Source organism: Saccopteryx bilineata, chromosome 5 (genome assembly GCF_036850765.1).
Source record: "Saccopteryx bilineata isolate mSacBil1 chromosome 5, mSacBil1_pri_phased_curated, whole genome shotgun sequence".
In the NCBI taxonomy this organism is placed as follows: Eukaryota; Metazoa; Chordata; class Mammalia; order Chiroptera; family Emballonuridae; genus Saccopteryx; species Saccopteryx bilineata.
In genome coordinates this window covers 64,716,742-64,734,934 of record NC_089494.1, presented here as the reverse complement: position 1 = coordinate 64,734,934, position 18,193 = coordinate 64,716,742, and the positions used below count along the sequence as shown (strand labels likewise).

At 44.3% G+C, this 18,193-nt stretch overlaps 1 protein-coding gene across 1 annotated transcript in view; it reads left to right on the top strand.

Annotated features, from left to right (window-relative positions):
• The first annotated feature begins 8,828 nt into the window (after nt 1–8,828).
• The window catches only part of CYBRD1 (cytochrome b reductase 1), a 43,993-nt gene continuing 34,628 nt past the window's right edge, over nt 8,829–18,193 (top strand). The window contains exon 1 of the mRNA XM_066279368.1: nt 8,829–9,129. Within this exon, the coding sequence (XP_066135465.1) occupies nt 8,937–9,129 (193 nt within the window). The 5' untranslated portion in view covers nt 8,829–8,936. The remainder of the gene's footprint in view (nt 9,130–18,193) is intronic.

Genomic DNA, 18,193 nt, shown 5'->3' with positions numbered 1-18,193 from the left:
ATTTCTGTTTTATTTATATTTAAGTCTGAATAATGTTTTATTTTTTTAAATGACCAGATTCCTTCTTTTACATCCAAGACTCACTCTTGATGCTTGTCTCGGTCACGTGATACATTTATCCGTCCCACTCTAAAGGCCGGTCGTGAAAATATTTTCTGACATTAAACCGGTCTGTGGCCCAAAAAAGGTTGGGGACCACTGCTATAGAGCCACAATAATCAAAACAGCATAGTATTGTCAGAAAAATAGACATACAGACCAATGGAACAGAATCAAGAGCCCAGAAATAAAATTACATATATATGGACAAATCATCTATGGCAGGGGTTGGGAACCTATGGCTCACGAGCCAGAAGTGGCTCTTTTGATGGCTGCATCTGGCTTGCAGACAAATCTTTAATAAAAAAATAATAACATTAAAAATATAAAACATTCTCATGTATTACAATCCGTTCATTTCCTACCACTCATGTTCATGGTTGCAGGTGGCTGGAGCCAATCACAGCTGTCCTCCAGGACAACACCAAATTTTTATTGGATAATGTGTAACGTACACGGGTCGTTGTATGGCTCTCATGGAATTACATTTTAAAATATGTAACGTTCATGGCTCTCTCCACCAAAAAGCTTCCCAACCCCTGATCTACGGCAAAGGGGCCAAAAGAGAGAGAGAGAGAGAGAGAGAGAGAGAGAGAGAGAGAGAGAGAGAGAGAAAGAGAGAAAAGAAAGCCTCTTCAATAAATGGTGCTGGGAAAATTGAAAAGCCACATGCAAAAGAATGAAGCTTGACAACAGTGTGTCCCCTTGCACAATAATTAATTCAAAATGGATCAAAGACCTAAATATAAGATCTGAAACAATAAATTACATAGAAGAAAACATAGGTACTAAAGTAGACTAAACTCATGAACCATGGCCATAGAGAACAATTTATGAATTTGACCTCAAAGGCAAGGGAAGTAAAGGAAAAAATAAATGAATAAAACTATATCAGACTAGCCTGACCAGGCGGTGGCGCAATGGATAGAGCGTTGGACTGGAATGCGGAGGACCCAGGTTCGAGACCCCGAGGTCGCCAGCTTGAGCGCGGGCTCATCTGGCTTGAGCAAAAAGCTCACTAGCTTGGATCCAAGGTCACTGGCTCAAGCAAGGGGTTACTCGGTCTGCTGAAGGCCTGTGGTCAAGGCACATATGAGAAAGCAATCAATGAACAACTAAGGTGTCAAAACAAAAAACTGATGATTGATGTGTCTCATCTCTCTCCGTTCCTGTCTGTCTGTTCCTATCTATCCCCCTCTCTGACACTATCTCTGTCTCTGTATTAAAAAAAAACAAAACTATATCAGACTAAGAAGCTTCTGCACAGCCAAAGAAATAACAACAAAACAAAAAGGCAGCCAACTAAATGGGAGATGATATTTTGCAAAGAACAGCTCTGATAAGGGGTTAATATCCAAAATATTGAATATATAAAGAACTCACAAAGCTCAGCAACAAACAAGCAAGCAACCCAATTTAAAAATGGGGAGAGGACCTGAGCAGACACTTCTCCCAAGAGGATATACAAATGGCAAACAGATATATGAAAAGACGCTATTAGAGAAGCTATTAGAGAAATGCAAGTCAAAACTACAATGAGATACCACCTCACACCTGTTAGATTGGCTATTATCAGCAAGACAGGTAATAACAAGTGTTGGAGAGGATGTGGAGAAAAAGGAACCCTCATCCACTGCTAGCGGGAATGCAAATTAGTACAACTGTTATGGAAGAAAGCATGGGGGTTCCTCAAAAATTTAAGGATAGAATTACCATATGACCCAGCAATCCCTCTACTGGATACCTACCCCCAAAACTCAAAAACATTGGTACATATAGACACATGCACCCCCATGTTCATTGCAGCATTATTCACAGTGGCCAAGACATGGAAACCACCAAAGTGTCCCTCAGTAGAGGACTGGATAAAGAAGATGTGGTACATATATACAATGGAATACTAATCAGCCATGAAAAATGATGACATATTGCCATTTACGACAACATGGATAGACACTGAGAACATTATACTGAGTGAAATAAATAAATCAGAGAAAGCTAAGAACTGTATGATTTCACACATGAGGAATATAAAACTGAGACTCATGGACATAGATAAAAGTGAAGTAGTTACCAGGTGGAGGGGGATGTAAGAGGTGGGGGAAAGGGAGTAAAGAGGGACAAATATACGGTGATGGAAAATGATTTGACTTTGGGTGATGGGTACACAACATAATCAATAGTTTGAATGCTATAGAAGTGTTAACCTAAAACCTATATACTTTTATTGATCAATGTCGCCTCCACCAAGTTTGGGCTCATAATGTAGGGGAGGGTTGGTGTCATTGTAATTTTGTCTTGACTGAAGATTAGGAAGATGTAAGATAATTAGAAAGAGTTATCAATCTCTTTCCTAAGTGCTTTCTGCCTCACCAGATAGTTATCCCCAAACCTAACTTAAGGAGGATGATGATGGAAGCAATTTTAAAAACTGAACGAAGGTTCAGGTAGATCTTACAAAGCGCTATAGTGCGGAAGGAACAGAAGTAATGCTTTGGTTTGACCTATTCTTAGTCCCCAGCCCCCTCCACCCCTGAGTGTAGCAGGATAAAGAGGCTCTGCTGAGTTAGGTGTTTTGCTTGGGCACCTTTGAAAGTGCTCTCTTCATTCTCCATGATAACCCAGGCATCCGCTTTCCTTGTGTCTGCATCCCAGTCTGTGTGCTGTTTTGCTCCCTAGGGAAAAAGATTTACTTCCTGCCTGCTTCCAAACTGGATTTCCTTGGGCTGTGGCCAGATGCGAATGAAATCTTCGCTTGCTTCAGCCTTGCCCTCTCAGGGGCATGAACCCTGAGAGCCTCCTGAGTTTGGGAGGTGGTTGAGGTCACTTCCACAACCAGTCTTCACACACAGGCAGTGCTGGGGATCATGTCCTCACCAGTGCCCTCAGGGGAGAAGCATCTCAGCAAAACCCAAAGCTGACATTGGGTTTTCTCCCTGAAGACAAAGCAGTCTAGCCTCACATGAGGAACGTATACTCCTCCACTAACATCAGTTGACTGTGTTCATTTCAAAATTGTAACCCTCGCTTTATTTTGCTAAGGAGTCTTTGACCACTGTCTGAGCTTGGCTTATGTCATGAGTCACAGTGTCAGCTTAGTTGTTTCATTTTAGTCATCTGGGATCAACTGTAAATTGCTTTATTTTAGTCATCCAGGACAGCTTTCTAATCCTCAAATCTCTCGTCTAGTAGAAGGAAGGATAGGAAGTTGTATGAGCTTATTTCTCTTGCTTGTGATTGTCTCATTTCATATACTCTTCCCTTCATAATGTGTCCTCAGAAAGCACCGATAATGGAGTGGGATTCAGGAAACAGCATTAGGCAAGAGTATTTTTCTATTTCTCTCCGTCAGGGTCCTGCAGGAAACAGCTGGTTTACACAAAGGATGTAATGGAAGAGAATTTAATAAAAGGACTATCTACAGAGGTGCAAACAGACTTAAAAAAAAACCAACAAAGAAGGGTGAAGACCCTGCACAAGTGAGAGCAGGCGGCCAGTGGTCACATACGCCTGTAGAAGCAAGGGCTCCTGGTGTTACTAAACCCAGGAGAGCTGTAGCTGTGGAAGAGGCGACATTTGAAAGTTGTGGCAAAAGGAATGCAACCAGTGCAAAAATCTTGTTCTGGCAAGGAGGCACAGTGGGACATACAGCTTGACCTCTCTTCCTGCCCTCTGGAAGCCAGTGGGCAAGGAGCCTGTCAGGGCACACAGCAAAGCAAAGAAAGGTGGAGAATAGAACAATCAACATTTTTTTAAGTGAGAGGAGGGGAGCTAGTGAGACAGACTCAAACAGACGCCCCAGCCAGGACCCACCCGCCACCCCACCCCCCATCTGGGGCTAATGTTTGAGTCAACTGAGCTATCCTCAGTGCCCCTGTGGGAGGGGAAGAGAGAGAGAAGAGGACGGGGGAAAGAAGCAGATGGTTGCTTCTGATGTGTGCCCTGATAGGGGATCGAACCAGGGACATCTGCATGCCAGGCCAACACTCTATCCACTGAGCATACCCCCCAGGGCCACAGTTAACATTTAAAAGTTTAAAAAATGGGCCCTGGCTGGTTGGCTCAGTGGTAGAGCGTCGGCCTGGCGTGCAGAAGTCCTGGGTTTGATTCCCGGCCAGGGCACACAGGAGAAACGCCCATCTGCTTCTCCACCCCTCCCCCTCTCCTTCCTCTCTGTCTCTCTCTTCCCCTCCTGCAGCCGAGGCTCCACTGGAGCAAAGATGGCCTGGGCGCTGGGGATGGCTCCTTGGCCTCTGCCCCAGGCACTAGAGTGGCTCTGGTCGCAACAGAGCGACACCCAGGATGGGCAGAGCATTGCCCCCTGGTGGGCGTGCCAGGTGGATCCTGGTCGGGCGCATGCGGGAGTCTGTCTGACTGTCTCTCCCCGTTTCCAGCTTCAGAAAAATACAAAAAAAAAAAAAAAAGTTTAAAAAATGGCCCATTTAACCAGAGGCCAATTAAGGTGGTTGAGGCCCTGGGCGCAGAGGAAAATATTGGACTCCTTAAAAAAGGAGAGAGAGATAGAGAAAATAAAAATACATGTTAACCATATTTTTAAATAAATAAAAAATATTATGTACTAATAATGTTAAAATTGCACATATGAAACCAAACTTGGTGTCATTAGAAAAAAGTGTGAAGTTTGGGGTTTTGCAGGGTCCTTCAGAAGTCAGGGCCCAGGGCGTGCACCCAGTGTTCCCTGGTTAAATCCACCTCTGCATTTAACCAACAAAGTAAACAGCCATGCACAACTTACTGTACTTTACATTAGAATACTGGATGTCTGCACCAAAAGAACACTACATTACTGCATGGAAGTTTATAGATGCCGCACAGGGCATCTGGATTTTCTTTTCTCACCTTTTCCCACTTTATCTCCTCACTCTGCATTCAATGTCTGTATCAGGAACAATAAAAATCTGTGTCAACATGTACGTGTTTCCAGAACCACAGATTTATAGGAAGGCTCTGTTGTCCAATGCTCCATCTCCATGTCCCATTCTCCCTCTACACGCATATCAGAAATTCTTAGTATTGCTGACAGAATATCCTGAGTGAAACTTTGTAATCGACAACTTTGTTTTAAAACGCTGTTAACATTACAATAATATTTAGTGAAAATTTTCCTGTTTCAGTGACAAGTTTCATCAAAGTTAGGTCCTAAAAGGACAACTCAAAAGTTGAAATTCTCTCGGTTTAGCTCATAACTTCAAGATGAGTCAACACTATCCATACCATTCGGCTGTGCTTTAGTGAAGTGGGGTCTGGGATCCCAGAAATTATTCGCTGCTGCTACAGAGCAAATTAATTCAAGAGCTGGGTGAAGGTGTTGGGTCAAGGAGGTGAAGAAGTTAACTGAGGACAAGGACTAGATACTTGTAGAGAAAAGAATAGGGATACGGGAGATTGTTTTTAAAAATTACTAGCTAAGGGTTCCAAAAAAGAGAGAAGCAGCATAAAATTAAACAAACTATTTGTAGCACTCAGGAACCAAAAGTGTCTGAAAAGATCAAACTGGAAGATTCAGTGGGTTTCTTTTATTCCACCAGATCTCCTCTTACCTTTCTCCACTCTGCTGTGTGCCCTGGGAAGGCGACCTACTAGATGGACTACATCGTCTGCTGCTGGGCAAATAAGTTTGTAAAATATGATTTTCATGTTTCCTTGCTGATCGTTTGAGTTAGGGGCTGGGCAGCACCAGGTATTTATGGGTCCGTGAAATTGCAAATTACCTTCCTGCTTGGGAAGAGCTGTTGTTTTGCTAACGTTTGCTGGAGCAGAGGTTTTCATGCCAGAAAGTTTTTGGAGAGCAGAAGAGGAAGAGGAAAGCCATGTTTGCAGAGTGAGAGAGGAGAGAATGCAGAGTGCTAAGGAAGAAGCCAGTTTGTGCAGAGAGAGGAAAACGTGTGCAGATGGGGAACCGGAGCTGAGGGGCTTTTGCAAGCTCCGCTGAGACTGGTGGGGCCTTTGATTCTAGGAGGAACCAGAGAAGATTTTTCTGTTTGTGGAACCAGATAATGTGTCAGTGGCTTTGGGAGCCCTTAGTGAAAGGGAAGTGTTTTCTGTGTGTGTTGCTCGTCGGCCGGTGCAAGACTTCAATAAAGGAATGGCCCACCATTCTTTGGCTCCACTGTTTCTTTACTGTCTGCCTAAATCTAATGCGAACCTAAGTGTGAATGACCACAACGTGCTGTCCATACAAATGCCCTCTGGCTTCTGATTAAATTAAGTCATTTGACTGGGCAGGAGATTAGAGGGGAGGGGAGTAAGGCTCCCATTCTCTCTCCCTGTGGGGTCCCTGCAGGCTAACTGCATCCCTCAACTCAAGGCCATAGCCCCAAACAGACTTACCTCTCCACAAGGTCCTATCTCTCTGGATTTCAGTAGCCCTCTCCCCTTCAGGCCTGGTCACTGCAAAACGCTGTGGTTTCCCCCGCACCCTGCCCACAACTTTGTATATACTAGTTCTGTTCGTTATTAAATTGCCCAATTGAAATGTGCCATCAGTTTCCTGCCAGAACCCTGACTGATACATTCAGTCCCATTCATCTCCCAGCAAACATTTGCTGAGTAACTATGTATCAAGGAGAATACAATGATAAATCAGACAGTTAATACCCTCAAGGGGCAATATGGGAAGTGGAGAGAGCCACAGGAACAGATGGTTATATCACATCTTGAAAAGTGATGCCGGAACTGCTCTACCCAAGAAAGATGGTAACTGCAGTATTGGAGAGTGGCTCAGTACAGCAGTTCCAGTGGCTGCTCCCCACCCCCTGGGGCCTCTCCCTGGGCCACCACCTTCACATTCCTCACACAGCTCTAGTCCTCTCAGCCCTCCCTCCACTGGAGCCCCAGAGAGAGAGAAGGAGAGACAGAGACAGGAACATGGAGCTGCTCCTTTATGTGCGCTGACGGGGTAATATAACTGGCAACCTCTACGCTCTGGGATGATGCTCCAATCAACCAAGCTACCCAGCCAGGGCTTAATTTTTATTAATTTTTATAAAGACAGAGAGAAAAAGGGAGAGAAAGGTGAGGGAGAAGGACAGCATCTGTTGTCCCACTCATTGACTACTTATTCTTATTTGTGAATTATTTACTTGTTTTGGAAGTGTGCTGAATCTGAGTAAACTATTACTTGGTTACCATCCAAAAAAAAAAAAAAAAAAAAAAAGAATGATGCAGACAGACATTGATTGCATGGAGAAGTGGGGGACATAGGTAGATTCAGTGGAGGTTTCTGGGTGGAGATGGGGTTAGGCAAATTTAAAGGCAGGGACGTGGTAGCGAGTGGTCAGGAGCTGGAAGAGAAGGTTACAGCAGAGGACATCAGGGCCAGCCAGGTTGTGGTGAAGGATTCAAGTGGAAGGCTAGGCTGGCCCAGACCACATAAAGCCTTGTACTCTGAGGAAGGGTCCTTCTATTCCATGTGCTTCTTTTCCCTCTCTTTCTCTCTCCAAGGGAAAAATAATGACACGGGGGAGGTCTGCATCCTCTTACTCTTAGCTGTTAACCTTGCATCCCTACTAGGGTTTTGCACTCTTACTTTTATGGCCTAAAACCTGTCTTTTCCATTGAAAATCACCCCTATACATTTTCCACACATTGTAAGGTCTTTCAAAATGGCAATAAGACAATATGGTAAACTAGTTTTTGGAGAAGAGCTACAACAGAAGTCTAGAAGTGAACGTTCCCAAATGCAATCTAGAAGTCCTAACGGCCAGAGCCCTGTTTTCTTTTTTTTTTTTTTTTCTTCTGAAGCTGGAAACGGGGAGAGACAGTCAGACAGACTCCCGCATGCGCCCGACCGGGATCCACCCCGCACGCCCACCAGGGGCGAAGCTCTGCCCATCCTGGGCATCGCCATGTTGCGACCAGAGCCACTCTAGCGCCTGGGGCAGAGGCCACAGAGCCATCCCCAGTGCCCGGGCCATCTTTGCTCCAATGGAGCCTTGGCTGCGGGAGGGGAAGAGAGAGACAGAGAGGGAAAGCGCGGCGGAGGGGTGGAGAAGCAAATGGGCGCTTCTCCTGTGTGCCCTGGCCGGGAATCGAACCCGGGTCCTCCGCACGCTAGGCCGACGCTCTACCGCTGAGCCAACCGGCCAGGGCCAGAGCCCTGTTTTCTTTAATAGCAAAGGTAACACAGACACTTGTCCAGTAAAAGTGGGTGATAATAATTTTGGGAAGAGGGCAGAGGTGACCTTCACTTCATCAAGGTGGGGTTTTGGTCCAGATAGGTTTGAACAGGGAGGTGCTTTTCAGATCCCTTTTATCACATTTCATACGCAAGCCCAGGGTTTCTCTCTAAAGCGCAAACTGCAAGCAGTTTCTGTGCCAGGGCAGGGTCAAGCCCATCCCATCCCAAAGGTTCCTCCTTGGCACATTCTTGGCATCAAAGACAGCCAGTCCTCTAGCACTGGGGTTCAGAACGCTTCGTTAATCAAAATCACATACACAACGCCACCATAAGAGACAAGGGAAGAGTTAAAAGAAAGAGGTGTGTATGGAATCCTCCGAGCTCTCACTCTCAGCAACTAACTGGATCGGATGTCCCAGTCCTCTGCAACCTGGGGTGCCGAGCCGGAGGGCGGCCACCTCGCAGCGGGCGCTCCCGGGCGCCACGAGGTCCCCGAGGAGGGGCGGGTTTCTGAGTCAGGGCCACTACCCACCCCCTGGAGGCCCCACAGCCCCGGCAGGCCGTCACGAAGGCCCCTCCTCCCGGGCGGAGACTGCTCCACGGAGTCCAGGCCCGCGACCGCCGCCCGGCCAGTCCCGAGGCCGCTGCCGCCCCGCGGAGTTCCTGCGGCTGCCGCGACGCGGGGCATGGGGCGCTGATGGCCATGGACGGCTACCGGGGCTTCCTGGGGCTGCTGGTGTCGGCGCTGCTGGTCGGCTTCCTGTCGGTCATCTTCACCCTCGTCTGGGTCCTCCACTACCGCGAGGGGCTCGGCTGGGACGGGACTGCCCTCGAGTTCAACTGGCACCCGGTGCTCGTGGTCACTGGCTTCGTCTTCATCCAGGGCATCGGTACTGGGCCCCCCAGGGGGCGGCGGGGAGGGAGGCGCGGGCCGGGGCTCCCGCGCAGGAACCGAGTGGGGCCGGCCTGAGCGGGCTAGGGAGCGAGCGGAGAGACAGGGCGCGTGGGGGCCGGAGCCGGCGGCGGGATGGAGGCGAGTGGGGTTCGGCCGGACGGGGGAGCCCGGAGAGGGGGCGGGGGCGCGCGGAGCCGCGACCGGGGCGACGTCGGCGATCGCGGGGGCGGCGGCGGGGGCGCAGCGGCGCCGGCCCCACTTGGTTAACCCTCTGCAGCGAGTGGCTTGGGACGCACTGGAGGCGCCCCAGCGACACCAGAAACGCGAGTGGAGAAGCGCCGTGCGGCCCGGCCCCGCCGCGGCAGCCCCACGCGCCGGGGGAAGCCAGGGGCCTGCGCGGCCAGGGCGCAGAGCCGCTTTTTCGGGGAGGCCTTTCGCTGAACTTGCTCGGGGCTCCGGATGGAGAGAACCAGGCGACCGGGGAGACGGAGGCGCGAGGAGTTGCGTCTGTAAAGTGCTCAGCTCTGAGTGAAGGCGCGGTGCGGTGGAGCCTGCGTGAAGCCAGCGCTCCGTGTCCACTCCTGAGAGAGTGCGCACTCAGCCGCGCCGGGAGCAGCCAGGACTCCCAAAGGCGTTTCCGCGGCCCCACGTCTGGTCCTTGTTCAGTCTTAAGCCCAACTTGTTTATGTGGCTACGATGGCACATTTCTTCTTCGGGGCTTCCTCTTGGGCGCTTGCCACTAAGTCGGGGCGGAAATTCCCTTAGGGGTCCCTGGCTGCGTGGCCTCTGGCCAGGATGTCTCTGAAGATTGCTGCGTTTTGGAGTTGGGCCCGCGCCGTGTGCCAGCTCCGGGCCTGCATTCTCTCGGCTGAGGCGGGAGCGGAGGGAGGAAGGGCTTAGTCGATGGGAGTTTATTTACTTTTTTGGACATATAACTGACATATAACACTATATTAGTTTTAGGTATATAACATTGATTCATTATATATATACATGCAGCTAAATGATCACCACAAGTCTATTTAGTTGTCATCCATTATCACACATAGTTTTAAATTTTTTTCTTGTGTTGAGAACTTTTAAGATCTATTCTCTTAGCAATTTTCAGTAACACAATACTTGATCGTTAATTATAGTCACCATGCTGTACAGTACATCGTAGGGCTTGTTTATTTTGTAACTGAAAGTTTGTATTTCTTTACCTCCTTCACCCGTTTCGCCTGCCTACCCCCTCCCCACCCTCCTCTGGCAACCAAGAATGAATAGCAGTTTTTGTTATCGCATAGTGTCTCTCAGTGTCCTAAGTTTCCTTCCCTGTTGTTTTGCTGGAGGAATGTCTAGCTAGTGGTGCAAGTGCTATTTATTCGAAACCACTTTCCAAGCACTAAGTCAGGGCCCTGGCAGAGGAAGTATTTAGAAAAAGCTAGAATGTGGTGGAACGGTGTGGGGAGGAGTGAACGGGGTTTGGAAACCTGAACCCACTGGCTGCACCCTCTAGCCTTGCCTCAGAGCAGGCTGACTTCTTCACCAATATTTAACTTTCAACATACAAGTGAACAAAAAAGTGCCCATCTCATTCCTACGGAAAAGATTTTTAGTTTTTGTTTAAAACTCGTGCTGCAGCCTTGGGCAGTGTCGCCCCCGTTCTCCCACTCTGAGATGTAGTGGCGGATCTTGCTAATGCCTAGCCCGCCGTCTGCATGCTTTCCTGTGTGAGGTTGGCATTGGGCTGAGTTATTTCATTGCATTAAGTCCCTATCATTTCTCATTAAGCTAAAATGAAAAACACATACTCAAGTTCCAAAGTCGCTGTCATCAAAAGCACTCTTTCCTTATGGGGGAGCCCTTAAGTTTGGCCAACACTGTCACCACCTCTGTTTACTCCAAGTAGTAGGAGCAATCTCTTCATCTCTTCCAGCCAGCTGTTCAGAGCAGCTCCTAATACCAAGAAACCTTCCAAACTGTTGTGGACTGTCTTCTCATAATTGAGGGTAAGGGAAGCACAGGTGGTATTAATTGTATCCTGACTTAACCAAAGGAGAGACAAAGTCAAAAACAAGTTTTCATTTATTGAGTACTTTCTGTGTGTTCACTAAGTGCATTATTTTACACATATAAGTGTAAACTGAGGCACAGAGCAGTTAAGCACCTTACACTCAGAAGTAGTGTGTTTTTCCATGGCCTTATTTTCAAGGTTGATTTCTCCGCTTTTATGGAAATATGCTTATTTTCTGAAAAATAATTCTTTTTAGAGAAGTAAAAGGCTTCATCTAAAATACATTTTGGAACATTTCATTCATATTGGAGTTCATTACAGTTTTCCTAAAAGGATTTCTAGTTCTTTAAAATTTGGACTTTTCTTAATATGTTTATACTCACTTGGGGCAAAAAATGTTTAAGTGTATGTTTTGGAAATTTTCATCTGCTTTTATAGTAACCTAGTTTTCTTTTAGCTTCATTACTCTATTTGTATTAGTTTTGGAATGTTTGTCCTGTCAACATTACCTATCCTGTTTACTGTTTAGATTCCAGATTTGCAAAGCATTTAAACATTTAGTACATTTAATTGTCATGAACATAAACTTTTTCATACATATAGGCACATGCATAGTACTCTCAAGTTCTTATAATTCTTGGCCTACTTTCACCTCCTTATATACAGGGAGGGGCTAGGAATAGATAGTTGATTTTATAGGCCAGGAGAGAAACACTTAATGTTACAGAGTAGTCGTGTTGTAACAGACTTTTTTTCTATGTGGCATTGCTTGCTTCAGGGAGAAAATTTTTAGGCTATGCTATTTCAGATCTCTAATAATGGATATGATATAATTGAGTTCTGTGATACACAAGTATTTAGAGAGGAGGAAGGAAAAACTAAAGTACATACAAATTATTAAGCATAAAATGCTTAAACAGTAAACAGTAGTTGAAACGGTGAGAACAAGTGCGAGGCCTTTGAAACACCTTTAAAAAGTGAAGTCTAAAGAAAGCAAGGCTAACGTCGAGTTACAAAATAAATGTCTCTGCTCCCTCTCTAAGTATACTTTGGAAAAATATTTATATTCTAAAATGAAGTATGACAGACTATAGAATATTGAAAACCAAAATAAAATTTTAAACTAGTAGGAAATCTAGTGAACATGAATGAGGAAGAGTTTCAAAGAGAACTTTAGAAGAGGCTTTGTGCTTCTCTAAAAGGAATGTTTCCCATGAAATAGGTATACTGCCAGGAAATCAGAGAAACAAACCTTGAAAAGAAGGCCACAGAAGACTGAAACAAATGAGCACTCTCAAAGTGGCAGTTGACCTTTTAAAAGGTTCGACAAGGTGGAATGTGTCCTTTTGTAAAAGGTAGAAAATTCAAGTTTATACGTTTAGCAAAAGACATCTCAGCAATTCTACACTCCTCACTTTTCCACTTGTAGAACTCTTTATACTGTATAAACTGAAGGAAGGGAAATTGAATAGTATAATGATATCAAGTTGGTTTTGTGAGAGAATGTAGCTATTCTTAAGTAACATTTCAAAGACTAACAAAAAGAAGTTAAGAGTAGTTCTTAAAAGGCAGTTGGGATATCCTAATAATGCATCTAAAAGTGACCAAATTTTAAGACAAGTTAAATATATTTGAAAGAGCTCTTGGGTAAAACATAGCAAAAAAGAAAAGGAGAAAGTGCCCCAAATACCTACTCCAAAACCAGCCATGTGGATGCAGTTGATAATAAAATCTTTCAATATTAGGGAAACAAGGGTTTTCACAAAGTATAAAGAGATCCAAAAACACTTTTTGTTGTTACAAATATGTGCATGAAGATCTCTTTATAACATGACTAATAAAAATGTTTTAGACGTGATTGTTTTGTTCACTGTTGTATCCCCAGCACCTAGAATGACACCTAGAACTGATACATGGCAGGCCAATAAGTAGTTGTTAAAAGAATGAGTGATTATTTCTGTACCATCTTTAAATTGGTAGTAACAAAATGCAACTTTGCAACCACTCATGTGTAATGATAGTAACATTTAAAATAAAAGCACCCGGCCGGTTGGCTCGGCGGTAGAGCGTCGGCCTGGCGTGCGGGGGACCCAGGTTCGATTTCCGGCCAGGGCACATAGGAGAAGTGCCCATTTGCTTCTCCACCCCCCCCCCTTCCTCTCTGTCTCTCTCTTCCCCTCCTGCAGCCAAGGCTCCATTGGAGCAAGGATGGCCCAGGCGCTGGGGATGGCTCCTTGGCCTCTGCCCCAGGCGCTACAGTGGCTCTGGTTGCGGCAGAGCGACGCCCCCTGGTGGGCAGAGCCTCGCCCCTGGTGGGCGTGCCGGGTGGATCCCGGTCGGGCGCATGCAGGAGATGGTCTGTCTCTCCCTGTTTCCAGCTTCAGAAAATTACAAAAATATATATATAAATAAAATAAAAGCACCCTCTCTTTTCCTCAGTGAGTCTCCTGTTGAGCAAGTTTGGAAGCAATTAGTCAACCTCACAAAATAATGAGCATTATATCACATCACAGACAAATCTTTATTCTAAAGGTCACAGGCTGACCCTGGCTGATTGGCTCAAAGACATAGCATCCACCAGAGGTGTGGAAGTCTGGGGTTTGATTCTGGTCAAGGCACAAGGAGGAAAAGCGACTGCTTCCCTCTCCCCCTTCTCTCTCTCTCTTTCTCTCTCCTCCTCCTCCTCCTCCTCCTCTCATGCAGCCATGTTTCTAGTGGTTTGAGCAGTCTGACCCTAGGCACTGAGGATGGCTCCATGACCTCTCCTCAGGCACTGAAATAGCTCGATTGCCAAGCAACAAGAGCAGCATCTCCAAATGAGCAGAGCATCCCCCTGTAGGGGGCTTGCCAGGTGGATCCTAGTGAGTTGGTGAGGTGCATGCAAGTCTATCTCTCTGCCTCCCCATCTCCCGCCACTCACTTAATAAAAAAAATAAAAAATTTTTTTAAAAAAAGTCGCAAGCTTGTAAATGGTACTGCCCCATTACAATCTGTGCCTCCTCTGCCTACCTAAGGACATCATGTCATCAATTCTCCTTTTCCCTTCTGAATCATTGTTTCTCCCAAATGAATTATTTTTAACATGTTATAATTTCTATCATTTAAAAAAACAACCCTACTCAGGACCCCACATTCGCCCTTCAGCCACTGCCTCAATCCTCTGCTTGCCTTACCACAGGACTCTTTGTCAGGACCAGTGTTTCCAATTCCTCTCCTGTTTGCCCTGGAACCTGCTCTAGCCAGGCTTTCATTCTACTGCTCCACCAAAGTTGCTCTTAGTAGAGTAACCAATGGCCTCTACATTGCTAATTCCAGTAGTCAGTTCTCAGTCCTCGTCTTGCTTGACCAAAAGGCAGCATTTGGCATAACTGACCGCTTCCTCCTCCTTGGGACACTTTCTTCATTTGACCTTCCAGGACACCCAGCTCTCTGGGCTCCTCTCTCCTCACTGGCTACTCCTTTTCATCTCCTTGGATGGCTCCTCCTCACCTCCCTGATCACTTAAGGTTCGAGTGTCCAAGGTTCCGTCTTCTGACCACTTCTTTCCTGATACATGCATTCTTGTGATGAGCTCATCCAGCTCGTAGCTTTATACACTATCTATTCATTAGACCTTCTGTTTTTTGTTTTTTTTTATTTCAGTCTGGATCTCTCCCCTGAACTCCAGGCCCAAATATTCATCTGTTTACTCAAACTCTTTACTTGGATGTCACATAGACATGTCCAAATCTGAACTCGCTATCTTCCTCATGTCCCCAAAACAACTCCTCCCATAGGCCTTCCCACCTCAGTAAACGATAAATTCATTCTTCTAGATCAGCAATGTTCAACTGGTGTGCCACAGAGTTTTTAAAACACACAATACCTGACTTTTTAGTCAGTGACACAGACTTCTTTACCCTTAGATTGTCAACTGAAAAAAATGACAACAGCCAACACAATAGAAACCATCTGATGCGAATGCCCTGTCTTGAACCATACGTACATAGATCATATAACAGAATTGGACCTTATTAAGATGCAACATAATAAAGTTGCATCTTATTGGCTAATTCTTGGTACCAGAAATCCTTATATGTAAGTATAGGCACTTGATTTTTTTTAAAAGTCACTTTGAAGCAAAAAGTATTAGTAATTACTATTATTATTTTTTTTGTAAATTAAAATAATACCAATTTTTTTGTCAAATAGGCAAAAAAAATTATTTTTAGTGTGCCAGAGAATTTTAGTAATTAATGTGTGCCATGATATGAAAAAGGTTGAAAATCTAGAATCTAGCTGTTTATAACTAAGCTATGCGGTCATCCTTGATTCCTCTTCTTCCATAATTCTCATCCAATTCATCAGCAAATTATATAGATTCCAAATTCAATATACAGTACTATCCAAATTCTGACACTGATTTCTTAAATTATTTATTCGTTTATTGCTTATCTTCCCCTACTAGAATGTAAGCTTCCTGAAGGAGGGAGCTTATTTCACTACTATATTCATTGTGTGTAGAACAGTACATAACCCATAATATGCATTCAATAAATATATACTAATTAATGAAAGTTTGGCCAATCTTTTAAACCAAGGGCAGCATATAAAGGGGTATTAGTATATGTCTAGCTAATTAATTGAATTTTTCTCTTTTCTTATACTATTTGGTACCAACCAGTCAAGTTCATAAGGATTTCAGTCATTTCAAAGAGATGCTTCTAGTGCTAAGATGCTAAAATAATTCTTCCAAATCACCCAATCACTTCCTTCTTTTTTGATTCTCCAGAGGTTTTCGTTTTCATGGTATTTATGCTTTGAGGCAGTATGAATGCACAGGCATGTTTCAAAGTTCAGTTTCTCTTCCATAGTCACTGCAGGAATCTTTTCAAGAAGCTTGTGTAAAGAGAGTTCTCTGCTTTTACATTTAAACTTGAGGTCCTGATAGACTCTTGGGTGCATAGAGAAATTAGTTATAAAGCTTGGTAACACTGCTCTGACCATTCTACCAAGGAAGGCAAAATGATACTTTATTTAAAGAGCTAAGGAAAGTGTAATGGGTTCACCATATTTAAGTAGAATTTATAAGTGTCTTAAATTTCCAGTGTATTTAAAACTCAGTAATCTACTCTTATTTTATTTTGGGGTTCACTTAATGCTTACCTGAATCTATTAGGTGGGTCTAAGTGCAGAACACTTTTTACTTATTTGAAAGAGCCCTTTAGTCTTATGTGAGCTAACACTTGGGTCAGCAGTACAGATTGTCTTGAGGTTTTGTTATTGTTGCATTTGAAAAGAGGACCTGCTTATTTGCTGGAGAATATTGAATGAATTGGTGCACTTTATTAAGATGTATTTATTTAGCACACATTGACCCCTACAATGTGCCAGGCTCTGTGCTAAATGCTGGGATGTGATGGTGAACAAGAAAAACATGCTCCTACCCTCATGAATCACAAGATTTAAACATTAAAAAAAAACTAGAGTTAAACTGTTTTCTGTGTTTGGGGATATTTTTCTCCCTCAAAAAAGTCTTCTCCCCACATAAGCTTGGACAGATACTAAATATGCATTACCTGCTATGAGATAAATGTATATATATTTAGTTTTGTAATGGTATGTGGCTTGAAAGCAGGTGTCAAACCAAAGATTGCATCTTAGAGAATATATATTTTCAGATTCCTGAGCTGATTATTCATGTAGGAACTGAGATTTTTTTTTGGCGGGGGGGGGGGGAGTGACAGAGGGAGAGACAGACAGAAAGGAAGAGAGATGAGAAATATCAACTCCTAATTGAGTCACTTTAGTTGTTCATTGATTGCTTTCTCATATGTGCCTTGACCTGGGTGCTCCAACTTAGTCAGTGACCCCACGCTCAAGCCAGCGACCTTGAGATTTTGAAACTAAGTCCTCAGATTCCCAGTTCAAGGCTCAGTTCACTGTGCCACCACTTGGTCAAGCTAGTAACTGAGAAATTGTTTTAATAATTGAATTCAGACTCTGACCTGTTTGCTCAGTGGATAGAGCATTAGCCTGGCATATGGACATCCCAGGATCAATCCCTGGTCAGGGCACAAAAGAGAAGCGACCATCTATTTCTCTCCCCTCTCTATCCCCTTTCTCTCTCTCTCTTCTTCTCCTGTAACCAGTGGCTTGGTTGGTCCAAGCCTGGCCACGGGAGCTGAGGGTAGATTCTGGTTGAGGCAGTCAGGGTGCATGTGGAAGTGTCTCACCATCTTCCCTCCTCTCGCTTAAAAAATAATAATAATATATTAGAATTCAACTTGCTGTATTTTCCTTTTCATTGCCCAATTTCTTTTTTATTTTTTTTTATTTTTAAATTTATCACAATAGCATGTCCCACTACCAATATTTTTTTTGAAAAAGATTTTAAATGTGTTTCTCACATATACAGATGGTCCCCAGCTGGTGGTGATTTAACTTATGATTCTTCACTTGATGACAGTGCTTAAGTGATACACATAATAAATTACATGAGATGTTCAGCACTTTTTCATAAAGTAGGCTTTGTGTTAGATGAGTTGGCCCAACTGTAAGCCAACCTAAGTGTTCTGAGCATATTTAAGGTAGGCGAAGCTAAGTTATGATGTTCAGTAGGTTAGCTGAATTAAATGCATTACAGTATTTTCAGCTTATGGCTTTATTGAGATGTAACTCCATTGTAAGTCAGGCATCTGTATGTGTTCATATTTCCCTTCATTTTCTGAGGGAAATGAGGGTCTTGCCAACTAGGATCTCTAACAGAAAACTCTTGTTTCAGTCACAAGTAGCTGTTTGATAGCATTTCTCCTCCCCATAAGCTTATGAGACCTTTTTCTTCTTTCCCACTAAACCTCAGGAATGTTGTTGTCTAGGTAAGTGCCAAGCCAAAGAAGCAAGAAATATTTAAATACTGCTCTCCAGGCAGTTTTTAGTGTTGAGACTAGAGTCTTGTTGAAGAATGTGGTTTGATTTGTTAAGCTTGCCCTTTTCTCTTGAAGTCCACCACATTGTGGGTATTTATACATTTTTAAAGCAGGTACACACCTTTTGCAAATGCAGCATTTTGCAATTATCCTTC